The sequence below is a fragment of the Balearica regulorum genome, chromosome 3, assembly GCF_011004875.1.
Source record: "Balearica regulorum gibbericeps isolate bBalReg1 chromosome 3, bBalReg1.pri, whole genome shotgun sequence".
NCBI classification, from domain to species: Eukaryota; Metazoa; Chordata; class Aves; order Gruiformes; family Gruidae; genus Balearica; species Balearica regulorum.
Window position 1 is genome coordinate 26052460 of NC_046186.1, and position 15165 is coordinate 26067624.

Consider the following 15165-nt stretch of genomic DNA (forward strand, 5'->3'; position numbering starts at 1 on the left):
GCAGCTCACTGAACTCGGTTTTAGAATACCCAATAAGTGCATCCTGGCACAGTATAATTCAAGTTTATAGGTGACTTGTTCAGTCAATTTCTTTCTAGATTAAAATAGAGAGTGAGTGAGTGAAATAGAATTCTGGTATATGTTCACTGCAGTGTCAGATAAAAGGTCCTACTGGGGGTGCCAATATACTGGGGACATGGTTTTGAAAATTTAGAGGGAACTTTAAAGTGATGTTTGGGAAAAATTAACAAGAAAATCTTCTGACTAAGTGAATATTTAGGACCATTTCTCTTGAGAAAGGATTTAAAATTATTGCATCTAATTCTGCTTTTCTGAAACTGGTAGAACTTAAAAGTAGATGTGTGAAGTCAATGGAGCTAAACTGATATAGAACTAACAGTATAATCAGTCAAAGTGAAATCAGTATCTATATAAATTACATATTAGTACTGATACTAACTTTAAGAAAAATCTTAAAGTTCTTGTATAAGTATTCCTGTTGGGAGAGTTCACAGTTAGTCCTCTAGGTTCTCTCCTTTGGAAGTTTAAATTTTTATTTTACCACTTTCTGCAAAGATACTGAAGTTCTGAGACTTCACAATTACTTCACATCTTTTAAAAGTTTTTAAATTGTAGTTTTGAGTATTAAACTACATTAACCTCTAATCTGTACTCCAGTTATTTCATCAATTAAGTGAAGTTGCATCTTTGCATTTACAGCAGTGGGAGCGAAAATTTGGCTTCTTACATTTTGATATTTCATCTGTAGAGATTAATTAAAAATAAGAAAAAAGGAGAAAAAAACCCACACCAAACCAAAAAACACCTAGACCCAATACGAATTTGGGTATTTCTCCTTTTTGTTAAAAGAAATCTCCTGATGGTCTTCCTTCTTATCTAACATATTACTGCTGCTTGTCACAATGTGCCTATAAATGTCCCAAATTGTGACTGAATGTCACTGAAGGTATATGTCTTTCTCATCCTCTTCTATGGCAGACTGTCTGATCGATGTTAGCAGGTTTGAGTTCTTTGAACTTTTAGACATCCTGGAAATTAATTGAAAAAAGTATGACTTCAGAGAAGCCAGAGATTCCTTCTGGCCTGTGGCAGTGCTCTGTGTGTCATCTTAGGAAGTGAAGTGTGCTCCTCACTAAGTTTTCAATAGAGTTGGCTCATGTATTTCCGTGTTTGTGTATTGTGTACAAGTTTTACACGTTTTACATACACACACGTTTGTATACATCAAGCAGGGTGTTTACTGTGCAACCTGTTCAAAGGCATCAGACTCTTGAAGGGAAAGAAAGCCCTCAGAGCTGCTAATATCAAACATGTTAGTGTTTCAATAGGCTGTAACACATTGGAAATCCAAAGCAGATACTGGGTTTTAAGGTTGTATCTAGACTCTTTGTTCAACATCAGAGAATCATGAGACGTTCAACTGGAGAATTTTAGGAAAGATAAAAGAAATAAGGAGAAGAGTTGGATTAGGGATTACTTGTTAAAGTATGTCATGTGAAAGGAATTTAACTGAAAGGAGCAACTTTAATTTCTACTGCTGTATGCAATTCCTTGCACCTCAAAGCCTTTTTTTTTTTTGTTTTTACTAACATCTGTATTTAATGAGTGGTAAAGATTTGGTAATAGTATATAAATAAAATGTAGTAAAAATAAAAATTGCCTTGAAAAGGAAATGCTGAAGAAAAGCTACTGTAAAATATGATCAATCTGTTTTAGAAAGCTAACTCATGTGATGTGTAATGCATATGTGAAAATTAATTTCTGCAGGAGGCTACGAAGAGGGATACTAGGGATGGGCTAAAGCAGATATAGATACTTTCACTAAGCATCTCTACAAGTTAAAATGCTGATTTAACAGTGGTCAAATAGCATTGGTGTAGAGAAATTTGTTGACTTTGAAGCTTCACCCTACTGAAAGGACAGTATAAGCAGCCAGGTTGAGAACAGAACTGTTTCACCCTTCTCTGAAACATGTAGGTTTAAACTACTTACAGAGAGAAAGGCCAGGTATTAATTTACATGGCTACTGGTCCAGTCTGATATTGCTGTTGTAGACGTTAATTGATGTTTTTGAGTGTTACATGCAATTTCCTTGATGTCTATCATCTAAATGTCAACTCAGCTGGAATTATTACTTTGAAGATATAAATGCTTTAAAATAGCACTTTATTTAGTTTTAATGAGATTAAAATATTCTCAAACAGTGAATGACTGTGAATGTCTTACATAAAATATTCCTGTTACAGCCAGTAGCCATTTTGTATGTGAATGGTAAGACAACTAGCTTTTATAGACACTGTAGACTCTTTGGGATAAATGCTGGTGTACTGCAAATTTGTTCCCAAAGGCAGAAGCAATTTAGTAGGAACTGAAATACATAAAAGAAATTGAAGGAGAAGTCCATAACAATCTCATGTAGATTCTTACCAGTAACAATTTCATAAAGTTTATGTAAATTTGGGAGTATAATTTTTCCACACCAAAAAACTTCATGTAAGTCATCTGTAAGTGCTTCCGAAAGATGCCAGTTTTATGGCCTCGGAAAAGGAAATCCTTTTCTTTCTTGGGTGGAAAATGTGGCACAGGCAAAGGAATGTACTGGTTACAGCATCTCCTTCTAGTGTCATAGTAACTGTTTGAAAAGATGAGAAGATTATTGCTGTTTGAGATTTCAGTGTGTGGTTTCTAACTGCTGAACTTTGTGGTTGCACACTTGACCCCTTGAACTAGCTAAAAAGTGAAAATTCTTTTTATCACCTATTAAGTAAGCATCCTACAGTGAAATACTTTGCTTTCAGGCTTGACTGCCAATCCAGAACCCTCTTTCAAGCCCTCGCATATGCAGCTTTGCTCATGAAATCATTCCTCTGCTTTCCAGATCATTTCCCTAGAAATCAATTCTCTGACTAAACAAGATGAAAATACTTACTGTAAAACCAGGAACTTCAAATTTACATACACACTTGATTTTTAATTTGGGAAAGAATAAAGTCAATGAAGAAAAATGGCAGTAAAGATTACAGAAAGAAAATTAATTAAATAAGTTGATCTATTTTTATTACTTTTTACTAAAAATACTTAAGTGAATTATGTATATGCATAACTAATTTTAAGGATAGAGATAGGCTATTCAGTAAGATGAAGGAAAGGATTTGCTTAGTTTAAAATACAATAAATTGTGTCAGTCTGCAGAGGGAATAATTTCTTCATGATGTATGTGAAAGATGAGGGGTGAGGAAGCATTTCTTTAGACTACAACTTTCTTTTTAAAAAAAATCTTCGTTCTCCAGTAAAATGATATGCATATGAGGTTTTCTCTAACATTCATTACTGGAGCAGAATTTTTCTGACCTTTCAGCCTAGCCTAGGTTTTATATCAAAAGGAAGAAATGTAACATTTCATAAAACTAGTAAAAATAGATACCAAGATTAGGCAGGCAGCAGAAGTCTTCAAACAGATGCCAAAAAGAATACAGATTAGCCTCTCAAATTACAACAAATTGGCAGGGGGAATATTTGATTTATCTTGTGAACTGCTTCAGTACTTACAGTTCTAGCAGCTGTAGCACTGTGAGAGCTAAGGTCAGCTGTTTATATTTTTCACCTCCAGCTAAAGACCAGTGCTGTGTTTTTGAAAAAGCTCTAAGGTACGTGTAACCAGAAGTAGTCCCTTTTCCAAAGACTATAAGCACGTAAGCTGTGAGCAGTCAATCTGATGTCTTCACTGTCTAGGAAGTTGACTTTCAGAGCAAGTAATTTTTCTTCTTTTTTTCTTGTACATTAGGATATTTGGGATATAAGTGTTTTCAGACCTACTTTCGGAATGGTAAGGCTCTGGCTGAGTTATCAGGATGAAGATCCACTAGTTTTTATACCAAAGCAAGTGCGGTTGCCACATCTGTGCCGTTTCCCTTTGCATCACTTTTGGCTGTTGTCTGAACATTTTTGAGTCATGATGCTCAATGATTTTGTATTCTGCTATCTCTAGCTTCTAGAGATGTGACTAGGTAAGAATTGCAGTCTTAATTTCCTTGTTCTGGAAAAAAATAACTACATGTGTGGTTTATATGTAATTTAACCTAATAACATTTACCAGTGAAAAAGACAGATGATGAAACTTCTAAAATTCACCAAAAAACCCCCTCATCTGACCTCTTACTGTATTGGAGAAGCTACACACATGTTCTTTTGTAATGCTTGGGGTTGCAAACAATTTGTGTTTGTGTATTTTAGACGTAAGATCCATGGCATGGGCTCTTTTTGAAATGACTAGCTAGTTATCTGGATGATCACTTTTTAGGAAAGTTATGCAAAACCATTTGTGTTGGTAAATTCAGACGTGACCAAATCACTTTCTGCAAGAAAGTTTTGATTAAAAAGGCCTTCGTTTGCAATGTGTCTCAGTTCTGGGGCAAAAATTTAGCTCAATAGGGATGGAAATGGGGAAGAGCTTAGCCACTATTTTAAGATTTGGGGTAGTATGTTGGTAATGGTTGTGGTAACGGTTGAGCTAATATATTAGGGTCATCCAGACTCAACTATTCTGCCTGGTTAAGACCAGGAGGTTAATTGGTTCAGGTAATTGCTGTAAACGTGAAGCTATTGACTTTTCATGGGTTTTTTTTCCTTGTGTCAGCAGTCTTTTGCTGTTTTTCCTCAGTGTTTTTAAAAGGACTTAGCTTTTGTCCTGGTGCAGAACAGGAAAGTTTGAAAGCTTGAAAATATTAATGGAATGAAATAATTGTTTTCCTTTCAGCTCTCATATGCAATTCTTTAGTTTTGGATTATAATGGGAGACAAATTAGTAAATGGGATCAGTTACAGATTATACAGAAGTTGTTTATAAGCCTGTTGGGAGGTCAGAAGGTGTTAGAAGAGGAAAAGACAAAAACATAAACAGCAGTGCAGCACTTTTGGCAAATAAAAAAGGTCATTCTGTTTCCTGGTCCGAGTGGCCATCTACATCATAAACAGTTGAAAATGGTGTAACATGTTGATTATCCCTAAACCTTCACTTCCCTTGACAACTCCTCTTATGCATCTGTATTCGTATAAAAAAATCTGCATCAGATTAAAACTTTTTAGTCTCTTATTTTTCATACCATATAGTAAGAAAGACCTTTGCTGCCTTTTTAAGTGTCTTTTATTCACTCTATCTGAAGTGGGCAGAGTAAGATTAAAAATCTTTAATATTATTAATTACTAATTTATTTAAATTATTAAGGTTTAACTACTCTTTTTAACCTAGTCAATTACCAAAATGGGTATTTCTGTTAAGTGTTTTAGGCCTCCATGCTCAAATGTAAAGCATTTAATATTTTATAGTGTAGGAAATTTCCAATTGTACTTCTGTTTCAGGGATAGAATATTTCGGTAGGTTTTAGTTTTGTAGAAACGTGCATTGCTCTGGCTTCTCAGATCACATAAATTGCCTAAACATTTATGGCTTTGAAAATGAATGTTAACATTTATAACAGAAATTTTCATTCTGTAATATGGCATGCAGTTGTGTCTGCTTTTAGAAAATACGCATGCTCTGTGTATTCTAGTTGTTAGTAAAATTAAAACCTAAGTTAAAAGGTTCAGACAAGTAATATTAAGAGATTCAAGGAATGAAACCCTTCCTGAGATGTCTGACAAAGACTGCTGCAATCTATTACTTTAGAGATGCAGTAGCTTCATTTTCTTTAGCATTTAAAATTGTGATTGTAGAAATCTATGCTATTTCAATGCCATTCTGCTTCGTATGTAATAAAACACTTTATTGCATCTTATGTAACTAATTTTCTTGTGAAACAGATGTATTGAATATAGACTAGACTATTCCAAAGGAAAACCAGCCTCTTTTTTTTTTCCAAGCGAAGCAGACTGCAGATACCATCATTTTACTAGATGATATCTCCAAAAATTGCAGGTTTTATGTATTGTATTTTATAGATCTTACCCAAACAAATTGCTTATTTCCTTTAGTTGAGAGCTCTGTAAGGCTTGGGCTAGATGAAGTTCTGGCACTTCAAAGACTGGTCACTTAATTTTTAAACCTTTACTATCAAAATCTGGAAAAAAATGCTTTTTCTGTCAGAGTTTTGCCAATTGCTTTTCCACAGGTGCCCTCATTTTTCTCTGCTTTTGTACATTTAATGTTAGGGGTTTTTTCCCTCCAAATATTTCTGATATAATAAAGTAGAGCCTTAGGAATTCCGTAAAATACTTCCTTTTTTTTTTTTTTTTTGGTAAGGAAATGTCTACAATATGAAATTATAAAACATTAGAAAATTATTTAGTGTTGTCTAAGAAATATATTAAGCATTTTGGTTATATTCAAATGTCCCTCCTCAGCCTGCTGTATCTGAAAAGTTGGAAACAAATGTTCATCATTTGAGCCCCACTCCTTGGAATGCTCACTGCAGTTTTGGGTTCTTTATCCTCACAATCCACCTGGGACTTTTATTGATTATTTCAACTGAATTATATTATCTGAAGCTTTATCATTTTATTTACTTCAGTAGATGGAGCATCTCTGTCATGCATCCAGTGTTTCATCCATGTTTAACTCAAGGTCTCTTCCACAGAGGTATGGTGTATTGCTTTAACTTAAATTGACATTGAAGTTCATTCCAATTAAACACATAGGGGGGAAAAAATATCCATAGAGGTATTTAAACTAATCTAGTGAAACTACTGCAGACTGTCACCTTTTATTTATATCAGAGCAGTATTTTCCAGGAAAGTCCCCTCTGTTACCCAGTGTCAGTTGTGCTGATCTAATTGCTAATCTAATTGTTACACGAAGGCCCTTAAAACGCTGCATAACAAATAACTGGAACCCATACATGAGTCCACTACTAGTAGACTGCTCACATGAGTACACTTTGATGAGTACTCTTCCATGCCCCTGATTTTACCTCCTGCCACCTGAAGGGACTTGGGCGTATGAAGGTACTAAGAACTTATAGGAGCCAGGAGATTGCTGATCATGCAGAGCAATTGTGTTGGAGTTACAGATTTTTATAAAGAAATTACAGTACTACATTGCTTAAATTGTGTTAATTACGTGGAAACAAAAAATGAAATTCTGGCATGCGGAAGTGAGTAACAAAATGCTCATTCATTTCAACTGAGCCAAGATTTCACCTGAAGGACTTTCTTCTTCCTGTGAGATATCCAGATCTGTAAGTGATGAAATTCTCATAAAAACATGGTTAAGTAATAAACTTCACTATTAACTTGCCTTTAAAATAGCATATTTACCAGAACAAATAACTTTTTAACACACAGTATGCCTAGGTAGCAATTTATAGCCATCCTACCTTCTTTTCTTGTGCAGTGTTAGGAACTGTTAAGGTGTAGATTCCACTTGTTGTCAGTCCAGATTTGAAAGCTTCGGCACAGTCTTTGAAGCTGATTTGCTCCTCTTTAGCAATGAAGTTGTTCTTAGCTGCTAAAAATATAATAGAAATTGAAGGCATTAAGAGGAGATGAATGAAAGTTACTAAGAAGCAATTAATGATGTAATCAGCTTTGCAGTTCCGAAAAATATGCCTGGTCCTGAAAGAAATGACAGATCAAGGTATTAATTGTGTGTGTTGTTACTTTATCTTACTTAGAGAAGTTATTCTGATATGAGTGTGGTTGCTTGATAGCTTGAAAAGTGATGACACTTATTAATATGTTGAATAAGAAAACTTACGGTACAGCATCTCATCCAGTTGAACAGTTCCTGCTTCCATTCATTGCCTTTGCATGCATTAAAACCTCTGCCTGCATTAACTGCTAGTACAAACATACCTGACTAGCAACTGATTATATTAACAATGTCCTTTGGCGCCTACTCCAAAATTGTGGAATCTAACATGAGACTTTTATAATACAGCTGACTGGAATAACTACTTCTACAAAGTTTTAGGTGGGTTTTTTGCCGCTGTGCTGAGCAGGAACAACTTCATACGTACCAAGCTGAAGTAGTTTAGCCCAACCGACCAAGGAAACATCCCTTCTGGAATTCATTTGTGTAAAAAATACATTTTAATATGCCTAAGCCTTCTTGTTTTACAGAACAATCTAAGGCTCATCTTTTTGTTCAGCTTTTTATTAACTATGGAGGTTGGAATTTCCTGGCATTTCGCCTGCTGACTGATACTTCATATTTGACCCTTTTGGGGTTGGTTCTGTGTATTTTCCCTCTTAATTTAATCTAACAAGCACGGCAGTTAGTACAAAGTTTTAGGTGCCATATAAATATATGCTTATATTCTAGTTGCTTATTATGTTCTCTTTAGCTTGCTTATTCATTATTTACCTGTTTACATGCTTTGCCTTAAATATAAAAATAACACGTTCGGTGTTTTAATTGTTTTTCCACACTCTATTGTTTGTATACTGTCTTAGAAGCTTTCCCTGCTAATTTTGTCTTTTTGGCAAACATTCATTATTTTTTCCACTCTGGGTTTAACAGTGTTGTAGCCAACATGACTTTGACTTGTTTACTTATTTGTGCACTAGCATAGCTGATGACATCAGCAGGAACATGTACAGCCTTGGTAATGGTATTTAAGGGGATAGTGTCAGTTATTAAGGAAAAAAATTAAGGGGATTTGCTTTGCTTAGAAAAACCTACACCATCGTGTTATTTAGGACACTACTGAAAGCAAGGACTTCTGAACACCCTTTTCCTTTTCTGTGATCCAACCTACAGTAATGTGGCATAGTCTATCTATACTGTCTTTTAAGTTGTTATCGCAACTGTGTTAAATTTTTCTACTATTTAATTTTAAATATTTTTTTGAGGTTCTATAAGCTTGTGTGTTTCCAGCCCTGAGAACTTTACAGGCAAACATGCCAGATTCTTTACTCTTTTATACAGCATACCTATACCTTTTTAGTTTGTCAAAATTCTGTATCAGACATGAAACTCAAGGTAAGGAATTTGCTAATTTGTTTAAACCCTGTTTAGCCATAACCTTCAGCTTATAGTTTGTGTGGGTTTTTTCTGGAGCATGTGAATCTACATAAATTTGGAAGCTGTGCTTGGTAGTCATTATTTGTTGCAGGGCTGTCAGGCATTTAGGTGTGAGGTTATTGTCTATAAAATTTGCTAGGCTGAGGGATTTTTAGGATGAATAGGGAAGCTTCAGTGAAAGACTGGAAGACTTTTGGGAGTACCTGCTGCCCTGGGCTGGTCCTTTCTGTTGTCTGGGGCATATGTAGGTGCTAAAAACCGGGCCAGTGCTGATTCCTTTACCTTTAATAGCCACTATAATTTGTCCTTTCTCAATTAACTCTATGAGCATAAAGCAATGACAGGTGGCAAAAGCAACCTTTGCAAGCCATGGAAAAAAAGCTACAGGCCTACATCATGCAGTCTAACCCAGACATATGGTCAAGGGAGTATGTTTTGTCAGATGAATGAATGCCAAGTGAGATGAATGATACTTGGCGTCTCTGTATTTTGTTGAACCACTGGAGAAGTGGGCAGGCAAACCAATATAAACCACAGAAGATGAGCAAAATGTTGAAAAGAAACCACATAAATGGTGGTGGTTCCCCCACTCCTAAAACACAGGTTAGTAAACTCAGATGCAGAATTTAAAGAAAAACCAAAATATTCTTTTTAAGAAGTAGAAGTTTGGGCAAACTGGTTGTAAGACTTTATAGGTAGCAATGTACACAAATTAGGGAATGTCACTCAAATGATATAAACATATCTGCTTTTACTTACAGTTTGGTGTAGATATCATAGTAAGCAAGTTATGAACAGTCTCCATGAGATCATGTTGCTGTTTTTGCAGAACTGAGTTGTTTACTGTAGCTGTAACTAACTGTTTTTCTAGTTCTTCTATAATAGAATTCTGTCTGTCTACTAGGACTTGAAGCTGATCTTTTTCATCTTTTATTGACTTCAGCTGAAGTGTGTGCTTGTCTTCCATCTCAAGAACTCTTTTTTCTAGAAAGCTAAATAAAAGATTACAGTTAGGCTCCTCAGAAACAATTCTCAGCTGAAGTCAAGAGAATTAAGCCTGTTGCAGGAGTTTCTAAGTACTCAACTTCATTTTCTGAGGCCTTGCATGCAGTAGAAAGCGAAAGGAAAGCTGAGTTTAGTTTGATATGTATGTTTTAATTTATTATATAACTAATTAGTACATTATAAACAACATTATATAGTCTGTATCACAGGCTTTTAAAGTGTAACAATTGAGTGGTTATGAAAGGAAGGATATAGTTTGGTCCTGAAAAAAGGATAGTAGTGCTAGAAGTACAGGGAGTATAAAATGGATGTAGACCCAAAGTAACCGTTACTTATAGTGTCTCGAATACCATTCTCTCAGAGTTTAGGCATAATAGTGAAGGATTTCATGTTTCACTCCTTTTTAAATGTCCTGTATCATAATAAAATGTATTCTTAACAGAAATTAATGTTATGGTGTTAAGACAGGGAAACCTGCAAATAGTTACTTGAAGATGTGTTACGCATCTCCAGGTCTGGAGCTGGAGCGAGTAGGAAAATTATTTCATTGGCAATTATTCTGATGCAGACTCTGAGAAAGCTGATGTTAAAAGACGCATGGCCAGAACGGAGCAGTTCACATAAAATCCATTACTGTTATAGAAAAAAATCCTGAACCTTATAATTATGTTTCAAGCAGATTAACTCAATGACAGATCATCTTTGTTAGGTGAAAAACAATGCTTTTGTGTTTACATGGGTTTTACAAGGGTAGTCTAAAGTCTGCTGAGTTCAACACAAAAAAGTGACATTTTAAAATTCAGTATTTACTTTGCTTTCCATTTGATAAGGATGTTTGTTTTTATTTAGCTGGTAGATAAAACCTTTAGGGAGCATATATAAATGTAGCAGAGTAGTGAACAAAAATGTCAAAACATGTCTCCTGGTTTTTTTAAGCTAATTCTTCTAACATAAAAAGCACTTTGCACATATGGTTCTCATTGACAAACATGGCTTTGAAGGAGAAAACTTACTGTTATTGCTGCTTTTAGATTTCTCTGTAAACTATTTATTGCCAAAAGTAAAATAAGACCCTGGTGATATGAAAATGAAACTAGCTGAAAAAAAGTATGAGCCCTTTGGACAGCAGCTGAGAAGAGAAATGGACAGCAGTAATAGTTGGTTATCAGCCTGAATTTCAAAAGATTGACTAGTAAGAAACATTGAATAGAAGCAGTATTTGACTTTTCTGACCAGGTTAGAAAAAAATTGTGGCAATGACCTAATTGTGTATTAGGATAGCTGTACTCATGGAAATACAATTTTAGAGATGTGGTGGCACTGGGTTAGTTTGAGTCAGACGACATAATCCGTATCTTCATCTGGGTAAATCTAAAGAACAGTATGAATTAGCTACAACTGAAGTACTGAGAAGTACTTCAGTTTTAACCTTAAGTTCCTCCTGTAAAGCAGAACTTTAGATAGTGAAGAATTATATAAAAACAGAACACAAGAAGAATAAACCTGCATGATTCTCCAGGCCTTACATAATATATGACCTTTGTAATGAGCATAGCTGAGTGTGGGGAACTTCTGTACAAGGCCTTATTTTCCTACTTGAGTACATTTGTTTCTAAAACCATTAGAAGGGCCCTTCAGGGAACAGCATTTCATTGAGTTGGCAGGCAAACTTACCTGTTTTTTTCTTGTAATTTAGTTATCTCGTTGGTCTGATCTGAAATCTGTCTTTCTAGTTTGTTTGTTGAAAGAGAGTGTTCCAAAAGCTGAAGTTCAAGTCTGGTTGTCTGGTTTAATACCTAAATAAAATTTACAAAAATATTTGAAAATCAAGATACTTTTTTAAAATAGATTGTAATTTCTTTATGTTGTGAAATCATGCAAATCTCTACTTAAGCCTCTAATTAAAAAAAATTATTTTTGAACACTTAATTTGGGCACAAATGCTCATAGAATTAGAATGAAGAAGAATACACAGAGTTGCAGTAATTTTGTTGTTACACTACCATGTATCACTGAGAATATTTCAGTAGTATGCTATGTTTCTGACCAATGGCTGAGAGTTACTGTGTACTTTAGTTCTGTTATGATATTCTTATTTCATTACTGGAACTATTACAGTTGTTGTTCAGAGAATAAGTTGAGTTGTTTTCTCAATCTGGTGTAGAAAGAAAGTATTTTGCATATCTCTCACTGGTTGAAATCGCTAGGTAGTCCATTTTAGCTGTTTTCCTCAATCCCAAATTATATTTTAAAGTGTTTATCATGCGACCACACTTCTGTCGACTTATTCCTTCACTTTAATGTTTGCTTCTCAATATGTATTGTTTACTGTCTAAATTTATTTGCATCTTTAAGTGAAGAAATGCAGATATTAGGAAACATGGAAGATATTTTTTAGTTTGTATTGGATTGCATTACTTGAGGCATGTTTTCTAGAAATATTTTCTTATTGCTTTAGAACAGCTTTTTTTAATTCAACAGAATTTGGCTTTCGTTGGCAGGAAGAATTGATTACTCATGTCCTTCATGTTAAACAGCCATTCAGGACATGATTTCACACTTAAGTGTAATTGAAAACTATTGCCAAAAGTAAGTGTCCTTGAGAGAGCAATTGTTTGGTTAATTTCCTTATGTTGTTAATTAAGCCCTTAACCCAGTCATCGGTAATTTCAAGCAGAGAAGGAAAATTACAGTGATGATTTTCTTCCTCTAAGCAGAAAATAACTGAATAATTTCTATAGAGACATTACTGTGAATGAATAAATACATTCTCTCAACATGTGCAAAATACTGGGCTCCTGAATAATACAATTAGAAAGTTGAATTCAGCACAACTGTGAGTTATGAACTATCAGTTATCAAAGAGTTCACAAAGGCTTGGTTTAGGTTAAAAATGTAATTGAACCATTGGATGAATTATGCAGATAGTAAAATGTCTAACAAGGATTTTAGGTTTTGCATGCTACTTACATTATACAAAATGTTATATGCTACATACTATATTAACTTTTTCTTTTGGGAGTTGTATTTCTGAATTTTCCTACCATGTTAGCAAAACTACAAATACACACCTTTCTGCACGGATTAGACTTGTCCTTAGAACATATTAAAATTTGCACTCTGTTTCACAGAATGTCTTACTGTAGTTAATGCTTTTCAATTAACACAATAATTAAACCTATTACCTTTTTTTTTGTTCTAAATCATTTAGAGAATAATATATACGGTAGGCAAGTTTATTTATGTGTGAATATACTTTTCTGGTAGCTGCCTTCTGTTTCCTTTTTTTCATTATTCATCTCTGATTTATCCCTCTGATAAATAACAATACTATAGTGCATTGTGCTGGAAAAGAACTGTTATCCCACTTCTTCTGTGAAAACATTCATTAAAATGATGCATTTTTGTTCATAAAATATTTTTTTAAAATACTAAAAAAAAAAATTAAATGTAAAAAAGCACTTAGCCTGGTGGAACAAAGGCAAAGTTTGAAGGAGCTCTCTTTTAGCTAAGATCTGGTGGTGAGGGGTGAATAATCAACAGAGATATACAAGAAGGGTTGTATAAAGGCATACTAGTACCCAATTGATGCTTGGATATACTCTAGTATTTTTAAGTACATTATCTTTAAAGATTAATATAACAATTGTCTTGCTGGACATATGTCGACTCCTGCTGTAATGGAAGTTTTTCAAAAGACAACAGTGAGCTTGAGATGGAACTATGTTTTACCAAATACTAATCTTTCCTTAAGATGGGTAGAGCTGCTGATTATAATAATTGACTTCTAACTGTTGAACTGAACAGTGTAACACTAAACTGCATTAAATGTATAGATGTAGGTGTTTGGGACGCAGAAGCATTGTTAGGTTGAAATTCATTACTTACTTGTGCTTCAACATCTGTTAATTTGCGGGTCTGTTCAGCTGTTTGATTTAGTAAGTTTGTGCCTATTTCAATCATTACTGCAGTCTGGTTCTGCACTGCAGTTTGCTGGATCTCTACCATTTCTTTCTTCATACTGTCTTGGATGTAATTCTCAAGCTACATGGGAAAGGAAAGAGAGAAGATAGTTGCATTCTTTAAATGTTGGAAGGGGGGGTAGTACAGTAAGCCTGCTGGCTGCCTTGCTAAACAAATTTGTTCCTTGTCCTTGTCTGTTATGCATTTATGTGAAGTTTCCCAAATGTTAAGCTCTGTGAGAGGAAGGGCAAATATGACAAGGAATGTGTGGCCATGCGTTTTCCAACAGCAGGAACAGAGATTTGCAGGAGGTAGGTAGAAGGCGGGGTGGTGAGAATGCTTGCGGGCACTTGGAAGCTTTTCTGCCTCAGTGCTCCCACCACTGTAACCACCAGAGGAGCTTCTCCAGCTTCGGCAGCGATGGGAATTTTTTTAGAAGACAAAAGCTTAGGAGTTTAGTCATCTTCCTGTATCTAGACTTAAATATTTTCAAAAGCATTTTTCATCACATGGCTAGAAGTCAGAGGAGAGGTCAGATGTCATTTCACACTATTATGTGCACATTTCTATCAGAGAGAATTTAAAATAAAGACACGAAACAGTAGGAAAACCTATAAATACTTTAAATGCTTCATATTTAGGAATGTAAAAACTGTTTTAAATACTTGATTCTGAAGTCATTTCTATGCTAAACTAATAAGACTTTTTTGGTAGTCATTTTATACCAGAGTACACTGCTTTCAAGGAAAGCAAGGAGAAAATAAGTAGCAAAAAGAAAATTCAAGTACCCTTTCATGAAGTCTTTCCTTCCACATATCTGGATTATCCAAACGCAGCCTGATTTTTCTCTGTGCTTCTTTAATATCATGTTCTCAATAACTTTGCAAATATTTCATATTTCTTTCATGATTCATTGCTTATGTTTGAACTCTTAAAAATCCAGCCCACGTGATTTCTCTTTTGTTGTTGTTGTTGTTGACTGGGAAAATTTCTAGAAATTTCTAGAATCAAACTTCTATTTCACTCCAACATTGTTCTAGCAAGAGAACATGCTTGAGCTTCATGCTGTACCTACAAAGAGGATACGAGCTAATAACAAATAGCTAGTATCATTAAGCACAAATTATAAAACATCACCAACTCCTAATCTAAGGAAAATGGTAAAACAAGTTGATATCTTGATTTTTTTAAACATGATTTTGATAATGCTATCTTGA

At 34.6% G+C, this 15165-nt stretch overlaps 2 protein-coding genes across 8 annotated transcripts in view; one reads left to right on the forward strand and one right to left on the reverse strand.

Annotated features, from left to right (window-relative positions):
• Positions 1 to 15165, forward strand: part of MCPH1 (microcephalin 1) — a 133318-nt gene that overhangs the window by 60065 nt on the left and 58088 nt on the right. The gene's annotated exons all lie outside the window — the stretch shown is intronic.
• ANGPT2 (angiopoietin 2) overlaps positions 1 to 15165 on the reverse strand; it is a 45765-nt gene that overhangs the window by 8442 nt on the left and 22158 nt on the right. Inside the window, exons 2-5 of one of the 4 annotated variants that reach the window (XM_010297993.2) lie at positions 13874 to 14029; positions 11660 to 11781; positions 9740 to 9972; positions 7332 to 7462 (exon numbers count right to left, since the gene is read on the reverse strand). In XM_010297993.2, the coding sequence (XP_010296295.1) occupies positions 7332 to 7462; positions 9740 to 9972; positions 11660 to 11781; positions 13874 to 14029 (642 nt within the window). The remainder of the gene's footprint in view (positions 1 to 7331; positions 7463 to 9739; positions 9973 to 11659; positions 11782 to 13873; positions 14030 to 15165) is intronic. The other 3 variants (XM_010297994.2, XM_010297995.2, XM_075747326.1) reach the window with 3 other exon arrangements.